We start from the raw sequence: 20,426 nt of genomic DNA, 5'->3' as shown, positions 1-20,426 counted from the left end.
GTGTAATCTGTACACATTCTCCATTTCCCATTAGCCTTTCGCACCATAACAACATTTGCCAACCATGTTGGATATTGAACTTCTCTAATGAACTTTCCTTCAAGTAACTTTTGAGTTTCTATTTGTACTGCCTTGTCCTTTTCTTCGCCCATCCGCCTACGAGCTTGTACAACAGGTTTTACCCCTTGCTGGATTGACAAGTGATGGGATATAACGTTGGGATCAATGCCTGGAACATCCTTAATTGTCCATGCGAATAAATCCAAATTGTTTTTGAGTAGTTCGACCAATCGGTCATCTTGTTCCTTTGACAAGGTGCTTCCAATTTTCAAAGCACGTCCAGATAAGTAAACAGATTTGGTTTATTCCGCCGGCTGAGGTCTTAACTCCTCCGAATCATCACGAGGATCCAAATTGAAATTCTCATGTGGAAAAATTTCCGTGACGCGATGTGATTCCTTGGCTGCCTTCTTACCATAAAGTTCCAGACTTTGTGCATAACAGGCTCGGGCGGCCTCTTGATCCACCCTCAAAATTCCCACCTTTCCATTGCAAGTTGGATACTTCACTGTCAAATGGGCGGTTGAAATTATCGCACATATTTTGTTCAAAGTATCACGCCCTAGAAGCACATTATACGTCGCCTTACACGGAAGAACCAAATACTTTACTTGAAATTTCTTCACGTATTCACCCTCACCAAAAGCAGTGTCCAATTCCACATAGCCTCGGACCTTGGCTCGATCTCCTGTGAATCCCACTAGACACCCCGTATATGGCCTTAAGTCTGACTCCTTTAAGCCCAATCTTTCAAATGCATCACCATATATGATGTTAGCAGAACTGCCTTGGTCTAGAAAAACTTTCTTGGTAACATAGTTATTTACGCGCAGGGTCACCACTATTGGATCGTTATCATGCGGAATCACATGATCAAAATCCTTTGGCGAGAAAGTAATTGGAGTATGGTTCAGCCAACATTCCCCCTCGTAAGCGTGGTGAACCGAGTTTACTGCCTCAACATATCTTTTCCTTCCCTTGCTAGATATGCGCCCGCCGCCAAATCCCCCTGCAATTGACAAGCAAGACCCGGCGGGTACTCCTAACTCCTCAACTACCTCCTTTCCCTTTGACAAATCACAGCCCGTATTTTTGACTGCGTCAAGCTGTGTATTGTCTCCTGAGACAAAATTGGACAAATGCCCCGCTTTGATCAGTCGTTCAATCTCCTTGCGCAAAGTCCAGCAATTATCTATATTGTGTCCCATGGCTTTATGGAATTCACACCACTTTGTTGTGTCCACGTTCGCAGGTGATCGCCTGGGTGGCCATGGGTATTGAACCACATTAGTTTGCCCTACTGCTCGCAGTATTGTGCTGAGAGGGGCGTTCAATTTGGTTTGATGACCTTGGGCGGGATCATGTCCTCCTTGGGCCGCCGGATTCACCGAAGCGGGTTGACTATTCCGATGCCATGTGTTACTTTGTGGCCCCTGTCTCCCTGCTGGATAGGGCGCTGGCCTTGGCTGGCGCGGTGTCTGAGCGGGTCGTTGGTCTTTAGGAGCGCGACCTTTTTCTGATGAAACGTCCGGTTGAGCTCGCCAGTCGTCCCTATCCTTTTTAGTTTGCTCATCCTGTTCAACCAAGATAAACTCTTGTACCCGTGCACGCAAATCCATCATATCTTTGGCAGGCCGTCTAGTTAAATCTTTGTTCAATGAGCCGCATCTGAGCCCATTTTTGAAGGCCGCCACACACACATCCGGATTGGCGTCCTCTAACTGCACTTAAACTCTACTAAATCGAGACATGTAGGTTTTATTACGCTCGCCCGCATGTTGGCGAATATTGAACAGATCAGCTGGGGTCGCCTTTTGTGCTTGATTGGCCGAGAATTGTGTTAGAAACTTAGTTGACAAATCAGTGAAGTTGGAGAGGGAATATGGAGGCTGTTTAAGAAACCAAGTCATGGTCACGCCCTTAAATGTTGAAGGCAACAATCTGCATTTCACAGCATCGGTCGCCCCTCCAATGACCATTTTAGTATTAAAATACCATAAATGATCAATTGGGTCGGTATCCCCCCCATACATGTCCAAAGTCAGAGTTTGCAAATGCTCTGGAATCTCAACTGCTACGACTATGGGCGCAAAGGGCTGAAAATCCACCACATCCTCAGCATCCACACGTTGCCCACGCCTTAAGTCGCGCATTTGATTAAGGTACTCCACCTGAGCCTGTAAATGTTCATTCTGACGTTGAACCGCCTGAATAGTGTCCAACACCTGCCTGAGTTCCGCAGATGAGGTTCCGAGTGTATGATCCTTAGCTTGCACCGGCGTTTCAACATGGGGATCCTCCGTCTCCGGAGTGGGAAGCTTTGCCTTAAGATCTAGTTCTGACCTAACCGGCGCAGCCGGCCGATCCGGGTTGTCCAGCGTCGTAGTGGCGTAAGATCGCACCGCCACCGACGCCCCGTCGGAGGAAGCCTCATCCTCCACGTCATGCTGAAGCGCTTGTGCCTGGCTTCTGCCTCCACTGTGACGGCCACCACCACGACGTCGCGGTGCTCGCCCACCACAAGAACGTGTCTCCATCAAAGAAAAACAGAAAAAGAAAGCTGCCTCTCACGTCAGCAGAAGAACAATCACTGAGTAAGAGTCACAGACGGCGCCAATGTTCCTGTCTAAGGTATAACAATGGTAACAAAGTACCTCTGAAAAACCCTAGCAGAGCTAAAAGAAGTAAGCAATACGTAAATAAGGAAATAATCTCATAAATGGTTAAAAAAGATCCCTAGTACAAGGTGAAGACACCCTTTTTATAGTAGGAATGATCCTTATCTAGAATGTTCATGGATTTGGGCCTTACATATAGGGCCCAAATCCCTATGTTGAATAAGACAAATGCATGTGTACAATATAACAAGACAAAACAACTCGGGCCCACATCCTCAAGCTGGGGTCTACGTCCTAATCACCTTAGTGTTGGCCTTACCGGGCGGGTCAGTGGACTTATGATGACCCGCCCGGCCCATATGGTGAAGAAGAAAATAAGTTGTTGGATGATTTCAAGAAGTGTTTTGCAGTGGATGAAGTTAAAAAGATGGATGTAGAACGTGGATCTAAATTATCAATTTTTCCACATAAGCCGCTTTTAATTAATCTAGATATTTTTGAAAAAGTCGTGCTTATTGGGGAGTCCGTTGATTGCAAGGAGCCAACCTCAATGGAGGAATACTTTTTGAAACCTCTACCGAAACCTCCAGACAAAGAGTTGATTGTGGAATGTACTAATTTTTCATTTACTCTTATTTCAGGTTGGACACATGCTTGAAAAACGTTTTCACTCAAACTGAACATTGTCATGAGTCATGCTGAAGGTGCTAGAAAACAGTTTGGGTTTGTTAAGATTGTTGCAGATGAGATCCCTCCAAAGCCACCTGACTTGTGGATTGTTGCTGTTGTGCCTCAAGACTATGAGCTTCCTCTTAATGCAAGGCCTCCACCGGACCCAGGTGATAGCATTTTCAGAGCATTACCAGGTCTCATGCCTCGCCAGCTCCCTTGATCCCTGGTTTTTCCTAACCTTTCTCTTTTATTACACTTGTCTAATTAATTTGATGATTTGTGCCTCACATTGTGGACAATGTGTGATTTAAGTGTGGGGGTGGGAATCTTATTTAGGAGTAGTAGAACCTCAGTTAGGATAGTTTGCAATTTCAATTTATTTGCTTTGTTTTTATTGTTTTCAATAAAATAGTTCACACTTTTTCAATGAGTTTTAGAGATGCTGAGTTTGTGAGTAATATAACCACTTTTCTGCTAAGTTTCAAGTCTCTTTTTGGATGAAGTTGCTTGCATTTTGAGTTCATCATGATTTGCATTGAGAACTGATTTGTTGGATTCATTGTGTTATATGCTTTCCATGTGAGACTACCTTGTGAGATTTTAGACCAAACACTTGAATGGTAATGTCTTTCCATGATTCTCTTCTTTCTTGTGTGATTTCCTCATGTTTATATGCACTGCAGAACTTGACTTGATTCTGACTGAAATTGTTGTTCATGTGTATACATTGAAGTGATAAGGCATTCTTTTTCAATAAGCTATTGGGCTAAAAAGCTGACCTTGCATGTTTTAACCTTTGTTTTAACCCCTTTGAGCCTAATATCTCTATTCTTTTGTAGCTCATTACAAGCCTAAGTGAAAAACAATGATGATACCTTACCTTGGGAAATGTAAGAGCTTTGGAATTGACTTGGGAATGAGTATTCAACAAGTGCGGGGGTGATTTATTTGAATGCATGGTCTAATATGCTCAAAAGAGGTGCCTTCCTTGAGGATAAATTGTAAGCAAGCGGAAAAGAAGTTGAAAGAAAAAAAAAAGGAAAAATATGCAAATGTCAAAAAAGAAAAAGAAAGAAAAAAGAGAAGTTACAAAGTGAAGGAAGGTACTAAAGAAAGAAAAGGAAGTGGAAGTTGAAAAAATGAAGTTGTAAAATGAAGAATGTGTTAATTCTTGGGGTTGTGAGTAAGTTTAATTTGAATTTTTCCCCATTGCTCTTATTTTTCCTAAGGTTTTAACTCTAAATATCTTTCATAAATCCTTCCTTGACCTTAGCCTCATTACAACCTTCAAAAGTCCTTTGATCTTTGTATGCATTTGTTCAATTTAATAGGTGAGTTAGAATCTTGTCAAGCCTATGATAGATGCATGTTTTCATGAGATGATGAGAGTTGCTTAAGCATGATTAAACACAAGCCCAAACAGTTAAGAGTAGAGAGTATAACACTTGCATCCAACTTTGAAGTTCAATTTGCAATTTCTTGTTGGCTTGGAATGTAGGTGATGGAATCTAATTTGTCTAATCTTTGTGGAAAATGAAGTGGTTGTTTTCTTGCTCATAAATCTGAATTTCTACCTCTCAAAGATAAGTGTGAGCTCAGTTTTTATGTTTTAGGAAGTACTTGTTATAAGTGATTTTCTGATTCTTCTTTGAAATTAAGTTTTGCCCAGGAATGCAAAAGGTTAAGTGTGGGGGTATTTGTTAAGTGCATAATTGATACACTTTACGTGTGTCATTCTAAGCTTCATTATATACATTTTTGTGCTTAATTTTTATGACTTAGCCATATTTTGACCATTAGTGCTTATTTGGATTATTCATGGAAAAGTGCTTAATTCTACACTTTTAGTTTCTGTGACTGTTTTGCTAGAACAGGTTGAATCTGGAGCTACAAATATCCAAATAAGGCGAATAATATGTCGTTGGAAAGCTAACTCAAATCCCTTTTCATGTTTAGCACAATTCGATAAAAAGCTTCTAACATGATCAGAATTTCCTTTCAAAGTTGCTGTCGCTAATCCTGCGAGTTTGGAACAGTCTGCACTAAAATGATCATATCGTGGGCTACAGAACTCCGAATTAGGATCCGATTGAAGGCCCGCGAAGCTGACTTAAAGATCTACAACTCTCATGTTTACCTCAGTTGAAGATTCAGACTTCTCGTAGGACCCGCGAATGCCTGAGTGTTCAGCAGATTACTCCTTTATGTGGGCCCGATTTTGTGAAGATTTAGAAAAGATTTAGCTAACAAGGATTGTTACTTGATGAACAAGTTTATTTATTAGAATAAATAAGTGAGCTTAGGTTTTTGTTAGACCTCACCACTAAACCACCTCACCATTACACCACCGCACCTCCTCCTCTCTCATATCTTTCCCTTTTTTCTAATATGAGTTGCTAAACTCCCTAGTTAGTCTTAGGATTTTTAATATTCTCGTGTTTGCAAACTTGAGGTTCTGTTCTTAATGCAAATTCCTTCTTTATTAATTCTCTTCATCTCTATTTCTGATCTAAGGTTTGCTTAATTCCGTAGTTTTAGAAATAAGAGTTGATGCATGTTCGCTTAGTTCATGTTAGTTCGTAACTGTTTCTTAATCTCTTAGTTTAGGAAACTGAGAATTGATTTTCGCTTAGTTAATCAACTCTCACGAATTAGGGAAACAATGAGGAAGAATTAATCTTTTGTAACCGATGAAGGTTTGTTGCACTTGAATGTTATAATCCGAGGACTAACACTTTCTTTTACCTGAATTAAATCTCTTTTAAGTTCTGTTTGTTACTTTACAATCAAATAAATCAAACCCCCTTTTTAATTGCTTTGTTTTACTCTATTATCAATTAATACTTCACCGAGTCCTTGTGAGATCGATCCTGGTGTTCAACACCTTGTACTGCATTCAAAGCAGAATACTTTGGCACGCACCCGTGACAGTGCGTTCGTCAGCCTGTTTGTGTTTGCCCACGTCCTATGTTGACTTAGTGGAAAAAGAAGTATTGACCTTTGCACTCTCTTCTTGGTCGTGTATGTTTTCTTGGATGTTTCTCCTAAGGGATGACGAGCGGGATGAGTGACCAATGGAGAGCGGTCTGGCCATCGGGGTCGACTGAGTTTGAGCTGATTGATGTCGATTCTAGAGATGCATGGGACTATTGTTGCATGTTGTCATACCCATTGTCTGTCATACTTTAGACAGATTGAGGATACTTTCTTTGATGACTACGATATACCCATCTCTACTAAGTGTGCGTGGAGGACACTGCATTGGCCCCTTCCCTATGGATGGCTCTTGTGGTCCTTGAGGCGAATCTGTTGGTTACGAGTTCTGCCACGACTTCTAGTTACTCTTCGGCTTCAAAGGATATTGTCACTTCTTCTCCTAAGATGAAAGAGACGATCCTTCCTCCCTCATATGTTCAGTATCACGTTCTACACCCTATCGTTGTGGAGGAGGAGGTCATTTGTCGGGAGCATGTAAATCTCTCGGTTTCATTGGTAGATCTCGACCCGGAGGGTCCTCTGAATGGTTTCATCTTCATAGTGGATGTTGGACCAGGACTTGTTGACCACATGGAGCTAGAGGCTAGAGGATCTGGAGGAAGAGCCTTCACAGTAGACCTTTGACGTCGGTGGGTGGTCGTGGGTAGCTTGGTATTGTAGAGTCTTCTCGCTTATTTTGTATTTTGCAGGCTTGGATGGGTATAGTGCAATATTATTCTTCACTGTGGAATCTCCTGAGTGGGATGATGGGAAGTGCGTTGCTTACAAAGTTTTTTCTTGTGTGGCGTGCTATCCTTTTGTGTGACGTTGGTACCCGCCGTTTTATTTGAGTCTGTGGGGCCACATGTCTTTTAAACAATGTGGCCCCTTCGATTATATGTACATATTTTCATTTGACTTATTTATGCATGATTAATTATCTTTAAGTTTTTATTAAAAAAATACTTGTGTTTTATGAAAGGTAATGTTTTAGAATAGTTATTTTCGCTTTTGGTCACTAAGTAATTCCCTGAAAAATCGGGGTGTTAAAGTTTAAATAGCATTAGGTCTAAGGTAGCAGTGTGAGACGATTGGTGAAAACCAACTTATCAATTATCTAATCAAGAGACTACTTGAAGAATGTACTTTATTTCTCAATGTAGGTTCCTAAGGAACTTCAAAAAGCTCTTAGTGATTCCCATTGAGGGGTTGAACACGAAGTAGGTTTAATTAACTAAGGGGAGCGGCTAAAATGGATACATAAAGACTTAACGACTGAAAATAAGGCTAAAATGCGATAAAGAAATATAAAATAAAGTAAAGTGCTAAAAGCTTAAAGGTAGAAAAGTAAATGACAAAAGTAAATGCCGAAAATTTGTAGATTGTATTGATTGTTTGAGTTGTGTGTTCAAAATGAGCCTCAAACAACTATTTATAGAGGCAAATCACACCTGATTACAACACTTATTGGTCTTCCATGAGCCTACCACATTCTCTTCGAACTAAGCACGTATACAAACATTTAGGATCATGACATCCTATCACATCCTTCAAAAACCATCATTATCGGCTGGTGAGTTTCTTTTCCCAAGTTGATCAACTGGCTCCACTATCTCCATTTTACATGAAACTCCAATATTTTTGGAAAGTTGTCTCATTCTGACTTTCTCTTCAAATATTGAACGAAAATATCACTTATAGATTAATTCATTCTAGTAAAACTCTCAATATCTATTGGAATTTTCATTCTTTAAAAGCAAGGATTTACTGTTATTAATAAAAACTGCATTATCTCTTTTAGCACGTGATCAATGAATTTTACTCAAGTAACAAATTTAGGCTAATAACCCTCCACATTTCAATACCAAATTATCTAACCAATTCTGAAGTTTATAAATAATTGATTAGCAGTCGCTTAAACGACTAACGAGTAATTAGTCGTCGCTCATAAGATGAGAGCTACCTAAAAGACAAAGGCAACCGTCTAATTCAGAAAGTATAAATCAAGTGATTATCAGCCAATTCATCAGCTGACGACTAATTAGAAGACAACCCATCGACTAACAACTTATTGGTAGCTATCTGTTGGCTAACAAATGATCATTAGTCAATCCATTAGCTAACAGATGATCCCATTAGCACCTTATAACTTAATTAACAAAAATCGGATGTTATATTAGACAGTCGAAATCAACTAATTTTAGTTGATGTAGTTTGCTATATGTTCCCTATTTAGTGCCGATAAATAGATTATAGCGTTTCCCGTTCGTGAAAATTTAGAATGAGAAGTACCCGTAAATACTGAATATTAATGGAGGTTGCACTAAATAAAAAATATGTGAACACATTAACACATCAAAGATTAAAAGTTATCCAATTATGCCATCTTATGTAATATAGAATCATAAGACCCATTACGTGCCCCGTAATGACGCAAGATTAACCTATCAGTGTAAACTTTAACCTTTTTTTATTATTGTTAACATCAAGTAATGAAACTGAATAAAAAATACAGGTGGTTACAACTTCTAGTAAATCATTTGCACTGATAGAGGCCACGATACTCCTACCAATTCATTAACATTTGAAGGCCACGATAGCTCCATTTCTTGCGCATAAGAAGGGATAAGGTGGCATGTACTTTAAAACTCTTATAAAAAATGATTTATTTGAACCAATAGTCCCTTAACTAAATTCCATGACCAACAGTAATTATCCCACCAAGCCAGCTTAACTTTTCTTTGTATCTCTATTTCTCTAGAGAAATAATAAAAAAAGTTTAGTTTTGGAGGTTTCACTTTCAGGTTTGAGCTATGGGATTTAAAGGTATACCTTTGTGCAGTAGGGATTTTATGGATAGCAAAGTAAACTAAATGACCCTAAAAGGAAATTCCCACTACGAAATTCTTTATTCTAAAGGGAATTATTTACATAAAGGACCCATGCATGATTGGAGACTCACAAAATATAAAAAAGGATCAACTTCATGCAACTTAAGCTAAGTGGAGCATAGCTTTTCATTAGTTTAATGAAAAGTTAAGAAAATGGCTCTGCCTTATTCTCCCCCATGTTGCTTCTTCAGTTGCTCTTTACCTGTTTATTCTTTTTTTTTTTTTTCCTTTCGAACTTTTCATTGTTAATTTTTCACTATTTGGCTTGTAACTACGAGAGATGCTGAGTAACGCAATGAGCGAGTTGCGTTTGGAGAATATGCCCACGGCCTAATCATTTGAGCCACTAGCATAATCCTTCTGTTATGCTATATGATATGATTAAGTGTGAGTTGAAGATTTTATGAGAAATATGATTCATAAACTCAATATTTTTGCGGCCCTGTTCGGGGTGGTTGTTAGTTTTAAGTTTTGAAATTTTTAACTGTTTTTTGTTTTTAAATTTTATAGTTTCCAATTTTTTAAAAACTTGTCCACCGTGAAATAAAAATGTGAAAAAATCACCAGTTCACCACTATCCTTACCTTACGACTCATCTGCGCTTAACATTGCCACATGTGAGAAGCCCATAAACCCATCAACCCCACAAATAAAATAGTAGAGAGACCTCAACTACTAAATATTCAAGTTCTTTTGCGGCGGTTCAAACCGCCGTTAATCCTAACAGTTAATAGCATTAAACCAGTTCTTTTGGCGACGGTTCTAACCGCCGCAAACTATTTAACGGCAGATTGCGTGGCGGTTGTCCCAACCGCTGGTAAATATGTCCGCGACGCTCAACTTGGCGGATGCCAACCGCCGGGAGTAATTTTTAGCGGCGGTTTTAACCGTCGTCGGTCCTACTTTCAACCGCCACTAAGACCTTGTTTTCTTGTAGTGACTATATATGGAACCACCGAACCAGTGAGGAAGTGGTGTTAGATTCTTCCACTCACGGTCACAATCACCATCGTACCCCTACATATCTACCCAATCAGCGGTTAACAAAAAGCCACCATATCCAATTCATGCGTCGGACGTCGTCTCTCGCCCCCGCCAGGCCGCCACAGATCCAAACTGTATGATCCAAATTGGAGAAAGGAAAGAACGAAATCTCCATAATTGAGCCTCGCATTTGTGAAGGTGTGATCGAGCAAGCAGCTATGAAAATATTGAATCTAATAAAACTTAAAACCAATAACAAGAAACGTATTTTTGTGGTTTTGTGAATTGCCATAAAACCGTTTCAAAAATGTGTTAACGTTAAAACACAATTCAAAACCATTTCATCCGAAGACGATTTGTTTTAAAAATGAGATTTGGAAACTAAAAACCACAACCGCCCCGAACAGGGCAGGTAATGATGTAGTGTTTTTTTCCTTAATCCATGCGCTCAGCATTGTGTTAACACTCTAAAATCTTCAATAATATTGTACTATAGGTACTACAGGGGGCCTATAATATGCGCAAGCAAATATCTGTGCAACTCTACACAAGTCCCTTTTGACCCTTTATTATAGGTTACCACTAGGTAAAATGTTTTTATTTTTATTAATACTTATTAAAACAATAATATTAATAACATTTACATTAAAAAATACCAAATCAATCATCTCTCTAAAAAAAATCTCAAAAAATATTCATAATCCTCAACTTGAAACCCTTAATCTTCATCTTCCTCAACCTCCATCTTGCAACATGCGCCCTTCCTCACCTCATCGTCCTTGCAACCTCGCTCCCCCATTCACTCACCCCTTCGCAGCAAATAACGTTGTCCCAAAAGAAAGCACATAACCCGAAAACAAACAGGTGGTAGCCTTCCTCACCTCATCTTGAATGTGTGCTTGAATAGGATTAGAGCTTGGTTGTGGAAGCTAAAGTAAGGAAAGAAAGCGTTTAAGGTAAGGGCACTTCGAGTCTCTAGACTTTAGCGTGCAAATTGTTTGTTAGTTTGTATGAATCTTGAATTGATTTGACGATGCTAAGCGTAAGACTAGTGTGATCTTATGTTGAGATTATGATATGATATATGACCCTGTGGTATATGAATATACATGAGCTACGTTTGATTGAGTTGAGTATATGGCTGTTGAGCCATGACTACATATATGAGATTGTTGCTATGATTGCATGCTATTGATGTTGTGAATCACATGATGATGATTGTGATAATCATATGAGCTATATGTTGTACTTCCATGCTTAATTATATTATCGAATGTGGAAGTTGACTGAGAAGTAGTCGTTGCGACAAGTAGCTTTAGATACAAATGAGTTGGTGATCCCGACCACTCATGAGAAGAGTGTGTCTTTTAAGACTAAACTTGTACGTTATGAATGTCACATCGTTTATTTGACTAATCATGGAGAATATCATTGCATTGGAGAAAAATCTCGGAGTTGCTAGTGGACAGGCTCCTGGTGGATCGAGGACTCAATGTGTTTTCATTTGAGATTCAATCTCTGACGACTAGGAGAGAGTTGATCAGAAGTGGCATCAATGGTAGGTCATTAGCTTCGGGCTAACGGACTAGGTTTCCGTGTGTATGTCACGTCTGCCTTGTATGGAGTGGGCATTCTTTTATTTGGATCATTTTGAGACTGCATTGAGTATATGGCACACGCTAACACTAGTGACTCTTAGGATTCACCAAATGTTAACAACGACGTTGACTCGTTATGTTTGAGTTGTGTGATGAGTAACTATGTCATTGTATGCTTGTTTGTGTTTGCGCACGTCCTATGTCGACTCAGTGGAAAAAGAAGTTGAACCTTGCACTCTCTTCTTGCTCGTGTGTGTTCTCTTATATGTTTCTTCTAGTCGACAACGAGAGAGGCGAGCGACCCATGGAGGACAATCTGGCCATCAGGGTCGACCAAGTTAAGAATAATTGATATTGGATAGAGGGTTGCCTGATATTATTGTCATACCCATTGTCTATCATATTTCAGACAGATTAAGGAGACTCGCTTCGATGACTATGTTTTACCCATCTCAACTGAGCGTTTGTGGCGGACACTACGTTGGCCCATTCCCTCATAGATGGCGTTTGTAATGCCCCAATTTCTCAATCATGGATCACATTAGTAACTCAACAAGTCAAGGGACTAAGTGCTCAGATTTGTTTTTGAGAATGGTGATATAATATTTGAAACCTCAATCCATCGTCTCGCTGGAGAAAATAATTCAATTTTAAATTTCACACACGACTTGTCTTAGTTACAATAATAATAGTTTATATCCAATAATATAGTATCAATTCAAAATAGTTATCTTGGACCCATGTGCTTCAACAAAACCAAAACAAACCAAATTTCAAAAGAGTAGATAACAAGAAGATAAACTAAGGTTTCTTCGTAGCCTTTGCATCAAAGAAGAAGTCATAGATCTCCATCTTCATCGCTTCAAGCTTCTTGTCGATTCTACGCTCGATCATCGAATAGTTCTTCATCCTCTAAATTGGTGTTAAGCGCCCAAACAACAAGTAGAAAACATAAAGGGTTAACTACTGAAACAAAATAAGCAAACAAAAAAGTCATAGCAAGAGATTATGATGTGAATCAAAGCATTAAAAATCATCAAACTAAACAACAATTAAGATTAGCAATCTAGGATGTAACAATATGATTCTACCAACAACCGATCAATATCACCTCGCAAGGTGAGACAATCACACAGGAAAAAAAATTGTCACATTTTCACTCATCAAAACGTCCACTACGATCTGGCATCAACTACAACTTTACTCAAATATCATGCAAATCTTTCGCCCTTAAAATACCACCCCCCTTAAAATAGTTTCGCCCTCGAAACTTAAGGGTTTACAAATAAATCGGGATGTGACCCCCGCATCTTATCCTCTAACTCCCAAGTTGTGTCGCCGGTCGCTTGATTCCATACGACCTTCACTAAAGGCACCTCCTTGTTCCTCAGGCTCTTTATGCTTCGGTCGACGATCTTGATGGGTGGCATCTCTATCGTCAGATCATCCTTCAACTGAATATCGTCTGGCGCAATCACATGCGAATCATCCGCCATGTACTTCCGCAATTGCGACACATGAAGAACATCGTGGATGTTGGATAGGAACGGTGGTAAGGCGATCCTATACGCCACCGGTCCCACTCGCTCCGTAATCTGGTACGGCCCAATAAACTTCGGAGTAAGCTTCTTGGACTTGATTGCCCTTCCGACACCTGTCATCGGGGTAACCCGCAAGAAGACATGGTCTCCGGCTTGAAACTCTAGCTCCTTCCGCCGGTTGTCGGCGTAACTCTTTTGGCGACTCTGCGCGGTCCTCATCTTCTCTTGAATTCGCCTGACCTCCTCGATGGTCTGTTGTACCAATTCCGGGCCAATCACCAAGTTTTCTCCATCTTGATGCCAGCACAAAGGCGTACGACACCTCCGACCGTACAAAGCTTCGTAAGGTGCCATACCTATGCTCGCATGGAAGCTATTGTTGTAGGTGAATTCGATCAATGGCAACATCTCATCCCAACTGCCTTTGTGGTCCAACACGCAAGCCCTTAGCAAATCTTCCAGCGACTGGATTGTCCTCTCTGTCTGTCCATCGGTTTGCGGATGGTAGGCAGAGCTCAATCTCAATTTAGTTCCGAGGGCCTGCTGCAAAGCTCCCCAAAAGTGAGAGGTAAACCTCGGATCTCTATCTGACACGATGCTGGTCGGCACACCATGCAGACGCACAACCTCGACCACATAAATCTCCGCCAATTTCTCCACCTTGTACTTCAGGTTGATCGGGATAAAATGAGCGGTCTTTGTCAAACGATCAACAACAACCCAAATTGCATCGAATCTCCGTCGAGTTAAAGGTAGAGCTGTCACAAAATCCATGGAAATACTGTCCCATTTCCACTCTGGAACATCTAACGGTTGCAGCTTCCCTGCAGGTTTCTGATGCTCTACTTTCGCCTTTTGACAAGTCAAGCATGTAGAGACATACTCAGCGACTTGTTTCTTCATCCCAGGCCACCAGAAGTGAGGTTTCAAATCCTGATACATCTTGTTCATTCCAGGATGGATACTCAATCTACTCTTGTGCCCTTCATCCAAGATCAGTTTCCTCATTTCTGCATCGTTAGGCACACAAATCCGTCCCTTGCAACGTAAAATGTTGTCGTTTCCAATAGAAAATTCTGGTGCTTTTCCTTGAGCCACAAGGTTTCGCCACTCAGCTATCCCTTCATCAGTCTCTTGTCTAAACTTTATCTCTTCCAAAAGTCCACTTGACACCGTCACCATTCCAAAACTCAATCTTCCTGGTGCGAGCTTAACGTCCAAGCTCAGGTCTCGAAAATCCTCCAACAGTTCTAACTCCTTGACCATCATTGAGGACACATGTATAGCCTTCCGACTGAGAGCGTCGGCTACAACATTACTTTTCCCCGGATGATACTGTAGAGCGAACTCATAGTCTTGTAGGAATTCCATCCACCTTCGCTGTCTCATGTTCAGATCCTTTTGATAAAATAAGTACTTCAAGCTCTTATGATCACTGTAGATCGTGAACGTACTGCCATAGAGATAGTGTCTCCAAATCTTGAGAGCATAAACTATAGCAGCTAACTCCAAATCGTGCGTGGGGTAGTTCTTCTCATGAGTCTTCAACTGCCTTGAAGCATAGGCAATTGCCTTCTTGTCCTGCATCATCACGCATCCCAACCCGTTGTGTGACGCATCACAATACACATCATAAGGTTCTCCTTCTTTGGGTAAAGCTAGTATGGGAGCGGTAGTCAATCGCTTCTTCAACTCCTGAAAACTAGCCTCACATTTCTCCGTCCACGCAAAAGGTTGATTCTTCTTTGTCAACTGAGTCAACGGAGAAGTCAACTTTGCGTAGTCCTTGACGAATCTCCTATAATAGCCAGCGAGTCCAACAAAACTCCTGATGTCACCTGCTGTCTTGGGTTGCTCCCATGACAGAATCGTCTCGATCTTGCTAGGGTCTACAGCCACACCCTGACTAGATATGACATGACCCAATAATTTCACCTCTTCCATCCAGAACTCACACTTTGAGCCATTAGCATACAGCTGCTTCTCCCGCAATACGCCCAACACCTGACGCAAATGCCCTTCATGCTCCTCTCTACTCTTCGAGTAGATCAAAATGTCATCAATGAACACTACCACGAACTTGTCCAGAAATGGTCTGAACACTCTGTTCATGTAGTCCATAAACACTGCGGGTGCATTAGTAACTCCGAACGGCATCACCAGGTACACATAATGCCCGTATCGAGTTCTGAACGATGTCTTCTGGATGTCAGATTCCTTGACTCGAATCTGATGGTATCCTGACTTTAGATCTATCTTCGAGAAAATCACCGCTCCTCGAAGTTGATCCATTAGGTCGTCTATCCGAGGCATCGGATAACGGTTCTTCACTGTCACCTTATTCAGCTGTCGGTAATCTACACACAATCTGGACTTCCCATCCTTCTTCTTTACCAATAGCACAGGTGCACCCCATGGCGATACACTAGGTCGAATGAATCCCTTTGAGGATAAATCATCCAACTGCTTTGCCAATTCTGCCAACTCAGCTGGGGCCATACGATAAGGTGCCATTGATATTGGTCCAGTACCGGGCACAATGTCAATAGAGAACTCTGTCTCTCTGACTGGTGGCAAACCGGGTACATCTTCTGGGAACACATCGTCATACTCCTGTACCACCAAGGTATTGCGCACATCACCATCGTGTTTCGCCTCGGCAACGATAGAGTTCACATACGCCGGTGAACCCTTCCCCAAGTTGTACGAATTTAAGTAATCTGTAACGCCGGGATCTGGGAATACTACAGCCTTGTTAGCACAATCTAAGAGCACGTGATATTGCGCTAACCAATCCATTCCCAAAATCACATCCAGCTCCTTGAGCCCTAAACAGACGAGGTTCGCAAAGAACTTCCGATCCTCCTAAATCAACGGACATTGCAAGCATGTCGTGCGTGTAACTAATCGATCGGCGGCAGGGGTTGTCACCACCAGATCGAAGGGTAGGTCAGCAGTCAGTAACCCCAATCTCTTCGCACAATCCTCCGCAATGAATGAGTGCGTAGCACCCGAATCAAATAATCTAAGTCAAGTATCACGGCAATGATACTAATTTCAGACAATCTCACAGTCAAGCAAACATCTTAGCAAACAAGTCTACCCAATCTCACCGCGAAGCTTTGAAAACATTATCAAAAACAAAACATCAACGAGTTCGGAAACTCGTAAGCCAAAAACCCTTAGTGCTCTGGTTTCTCAACCGGAGCTCTGATACCACAATGTAACGCCCCGATTTCTCGAGTGTCACACAGTAACCAATTAATCCAATTTTCGCAAAGAATTTTCGTCGTTCAATTATTAATCTTTGATTCATGACAAAGGTTCATTAATTGCGAAACTCTTGAAAGATTAACCTTTACAAATCTCGCGGAAGTAAACATCATCCCAAAACTTTTGAATTAAATAAAATAAGTATGAAATATACATCTAAAACCAAAGTAAATTACATCAACTTTATTTATCCAAATGAAAGCAAAATAATTGTTCAATGCTTCCCGAACTCGGTACTCTCAACCCAAAGAGAAAATGGATGTCTCTCAACCCAAACCTATTCCTTGGCCTCTTCCTCTTTATCTTTTTCTTCCTCTTCATCAGGAGTGTAGTCGTCATCCGATAATGGCTCGTCACGGAGTATTAGCTCCCAAGAATGGGTCGTCGCCGTTATCTTCACGACCATCTACCCCCCCCCCCACAAATAACAAATAAACAAGTAGCGCAAGGGTCAGGTCGCAAACAAGATAATCATAAACATATCATAAAGCACAATAATCATTCGCTTATGAAATTAAGTTTTATGACAATTAGTCAGTTAGACTAGCGCATCCTCACATCACACAACCCACCAAAACTCCTTGGCCAATCACGTGCGTCCGCAGAGGCACAATTCTCAGAGGGGGACTCACCGTCCCAAGACCTCAATCACGTGGATCCACAGTATCCACAAAATACATCACGTGCGTCCGCAGAGGCACAGTTCTCAAGAAAATCTCCCTCGCGTGCAAGGTACCATCGTTCTCATGGCCCATAGTCCGCTCTAGACCTATGTCCATCTCAAATCTCATTATTAAAATTACACTTGCATGCGAGTTATGTCTCATTCTCTTTAAAGTTTGGCTCTATGGTTATCCTAGAGTCTTATTAAATCTTGTCTCAACTATGTTAGCACAATATCACTTTCCCAATGAATAAAGGGAATTACGGCTAGGTGAGCGACCCCTTATTCAATTAATTAATAAACACAATAATTTACTTAAGAAATATCATGAATATAAATCTCATGCATCTCAACACATAACTCATAGCAATTCCATTAATCATAGCATCATGTGAACTTGTGCATAAATCGGAAGAAAGAATTTCACCAAAACCCTTAAAAGAGTCTCGGCCATTTTTTTTAAAAATACAGCAGGAACAGCGCTTACTAAAATCGAACTACAGAGCTCGTTTCTCAACCAAAATTTTCGCAATACACATGTCTGGAAAGCTAATTCAAAATCCCACAATTTTCTAGTTTACCACGTTTTCATCTGAAGACCGGAAATAGGTGATATCGGGCCATGAAGTGCGCTGTCCAGTGCAGAAAACTGGCAGGGTCACTTCTGCCCTAAGTTAAAATTTTGGAGATGCAAGTACAAGGTTTCAAAGCCATTTTCCAGCAACTAAAACATTTTATAATCATGTGGAATCATCCATAGAAAAGATTTCAGAACCTAACACATCTCAAACATCATGTTGGACAATTAAGTTTCATGTCAAACTTAGCAAGTATTGCATGGGATCTTCACAAAGCATCAAGAACTAAAGCACGAATAGCATATGGAATAACATATGGCTCATGGCAAATCCAGTAAGAACATGATCGTAAGAAGAATCCAGCAAGTTAATCCCAATATCCAACCCTCATGCAAAACCCCCCAACACAAACCTTTCATATCAAGTCATGGCAAACAATTTCCTAATGAAGCTACCCATCCTAGACCAGCCCTTACCTTGAGGGTGATCTGAATATAGAGGAAGTAAGGTTCAGAAGGTCGACTCCCCTTGCTGTCCAATGTTCTCTCCACGCGTTCCTCTTCCTTTCCCTCTCTCGCTCGCGTCGCACTCTCTCTCGCAGTCGCTCCCTCCTCCTCTCTTGCTGGCGGCGGCCGGCGGTGGTTGGGTGGGTGCTGGGGTGGCAGCCGGTGATGGTGAGGAGATGGTGATGATGGCTCTCTGTAGTGTTTGGTGTTTCACGTGTTTTGTTTTCTGTTTTGCACAGTAGGGAAAAAAAAATAGGATTTCCCCCCTTTTGTTAGTGTGGCTAGGGTTTTCATAACCATAGCTCCCTCTTTTGCAATCCAAACACACTTGGCCCACTAAGCTTCCTCTTAATCTTCTGATTATGATCTCCTGAGCCCACTAATCAGCCCAATTAAGACATTAAACAAGGCTTTAACCCAAAGTTTTAAATTAGAGTTCGCAAGGTCTGGACAGTTGGACCTTTGTCCATTAAATCACAAATATCTGGAGCTACAGACATCGGATTAACGCGAAACCACTTGGAGAATTTTCTTAACTTAAAGGGCTACAACTATCATGAAGGAAGTTTTCCTAAATGGGGTCGTTAAGACCCTCTAAAAATTCACACAAGTTGACAGGAAGAATCTGTCAACCTTCAAACTTAACTTAAAAATTCATTTTATTCAAAGTTTTGCATAAATGGCACTAAGACAAGTCTAGGGCCTTACAACCTTGGCCTACCATCCCAATATTGCTCCAAGGCAAGCACACTTAACTTTAGAGTGTTAATGAGTTGAGCTTCTGAAAAAAAGATGAATCTTATTTTCATGAGTATTACAATTATATATTTTATGTCTTACTCAACTGTATAGTCACATACCTATACAGTCTTGTAATACCTCTTATTCGGGTGCGGTATCGGTCCAATCATATAACCCACCAACTAGAAGCTTGCTAGGAGTCACTCCTTGTTCGTGCCTCATTGCACTGACGATCACTCCCCGCCCTCGTCGGCCCCGGATGTTACAAAGCCCATGAAAGAAATCCTCTGTAGAAATTTAAAGTCTTCTTGAAGAACGTAAGAGGAAAATCACGAACGAGTAGGGAAACTCCAAGAACTACCAAAGATCCAAACCTCCTTGCTCCAAGAAAACGAAAACTCCACCAAGCAAAGAAGATAACTCCAAGGAAGGAGGGAGAAGGAAATTTTTTGGCCAAAGTGAAGAAAAAGGAGATTGAGGTTTGATGATTCCTCAAGTGTATTTTTAGTGAGGGTGAGAAGCAGCTCTAAGTGAATGAATTCCCCTCAACCAAAGGCCTCTATTTATAGCGTTGATTGAGAAAAGAATAAAATGATCACCATACCTCTCTAAGAATTTCGTGCAACCCCCCTCAATTCAGCTGAAAATCTATCTGTTTGATATCACACAATTTTCTATCAATATCGCCTAATTTATAATGCAACGTATTTAGCCTTAAAACTAAGATAAAGGCTGACATCTCATAATAAATTCCTAAAACTCCAAAATAAATTACTGAGGTTTAAAATAATCTCTGAATCACATTTTCAAACAAACTTTCAGATTTTTTAAATTATTTTAATAAAAACAATGTTTATCCTATTTTCTATCTAACATGAGGAAAAAAATATTTTTAATAACTAAAACCCAAAATAATAATTATTTTTCTGTCCATAGTCACGAAAATAACACTAATTATAATTATTTTCATTTATCAAAATATATTCATCCAATAATATTATGCTCATGCATTATTATTTTAAAATAACACTCAAGCCCCACAGGTCAAAGTCAACCAAACAAGTCAAGAGAACATAAAGTCAACATACACCTAATTAATATCATAACAATAATATTACTTAATAATAATTAACTACTAAAATATAGGGTCTTCCACCACGACTTTGAGCTATTCTCCGGCTTCTAAGGAGGCTGTCACTTCACCACCTAAGGTGAATGCGAAGAATCTCACTCCCTCACCTATTGAGTACCGCATTCTTCACCCTGTTCACTTGGAGGAGGAAGGCGATTTATCGAGAGCATGCATGTGGATCTGACAATTACG

The 20,426-nt window shown here is 40.5% G+C and overlaps 1 protein-coding gene across 1 annotated transcript; it reads right to left on the bottom strand.

Moving 5' to 3' along the window:
* Positions 1-362: 362 nt before the first annotated feature.
* On the bottom strand, positions 363-1,679 carry LOC130725092 (uncharacterized). Its single transcript, XM_057576346.1, has one exon. It carries the CDS (start codon positions 1,677-1,679, stop codon positions 363-365), a length of 1,317 nt encoding a protein of 438 aa, XP_057432329.1.
* Between the last annotated feature and the right edge of the window lie 18,747 nt (positions 1,680-20,426).

This window comes from Lotus japonicus, chromosome 6 (genome assembly GCF_012489685.1).
Source record: "Lotus japonicus ecotype B-129 chromosome 6, LjGifu_v1.2".
Lineage (NCBI taxonomy): Eukaryota > Viridiplantae > Streptophyta > Magnoliopsida > Fabales > Fabaceae > Lotus > Lotus japonicus.
The sequence above is the reverse complement of the archived record's forward strand: the minus strand, read 5'-3'. Positions and strand labels throughout refer to the sequence as shown.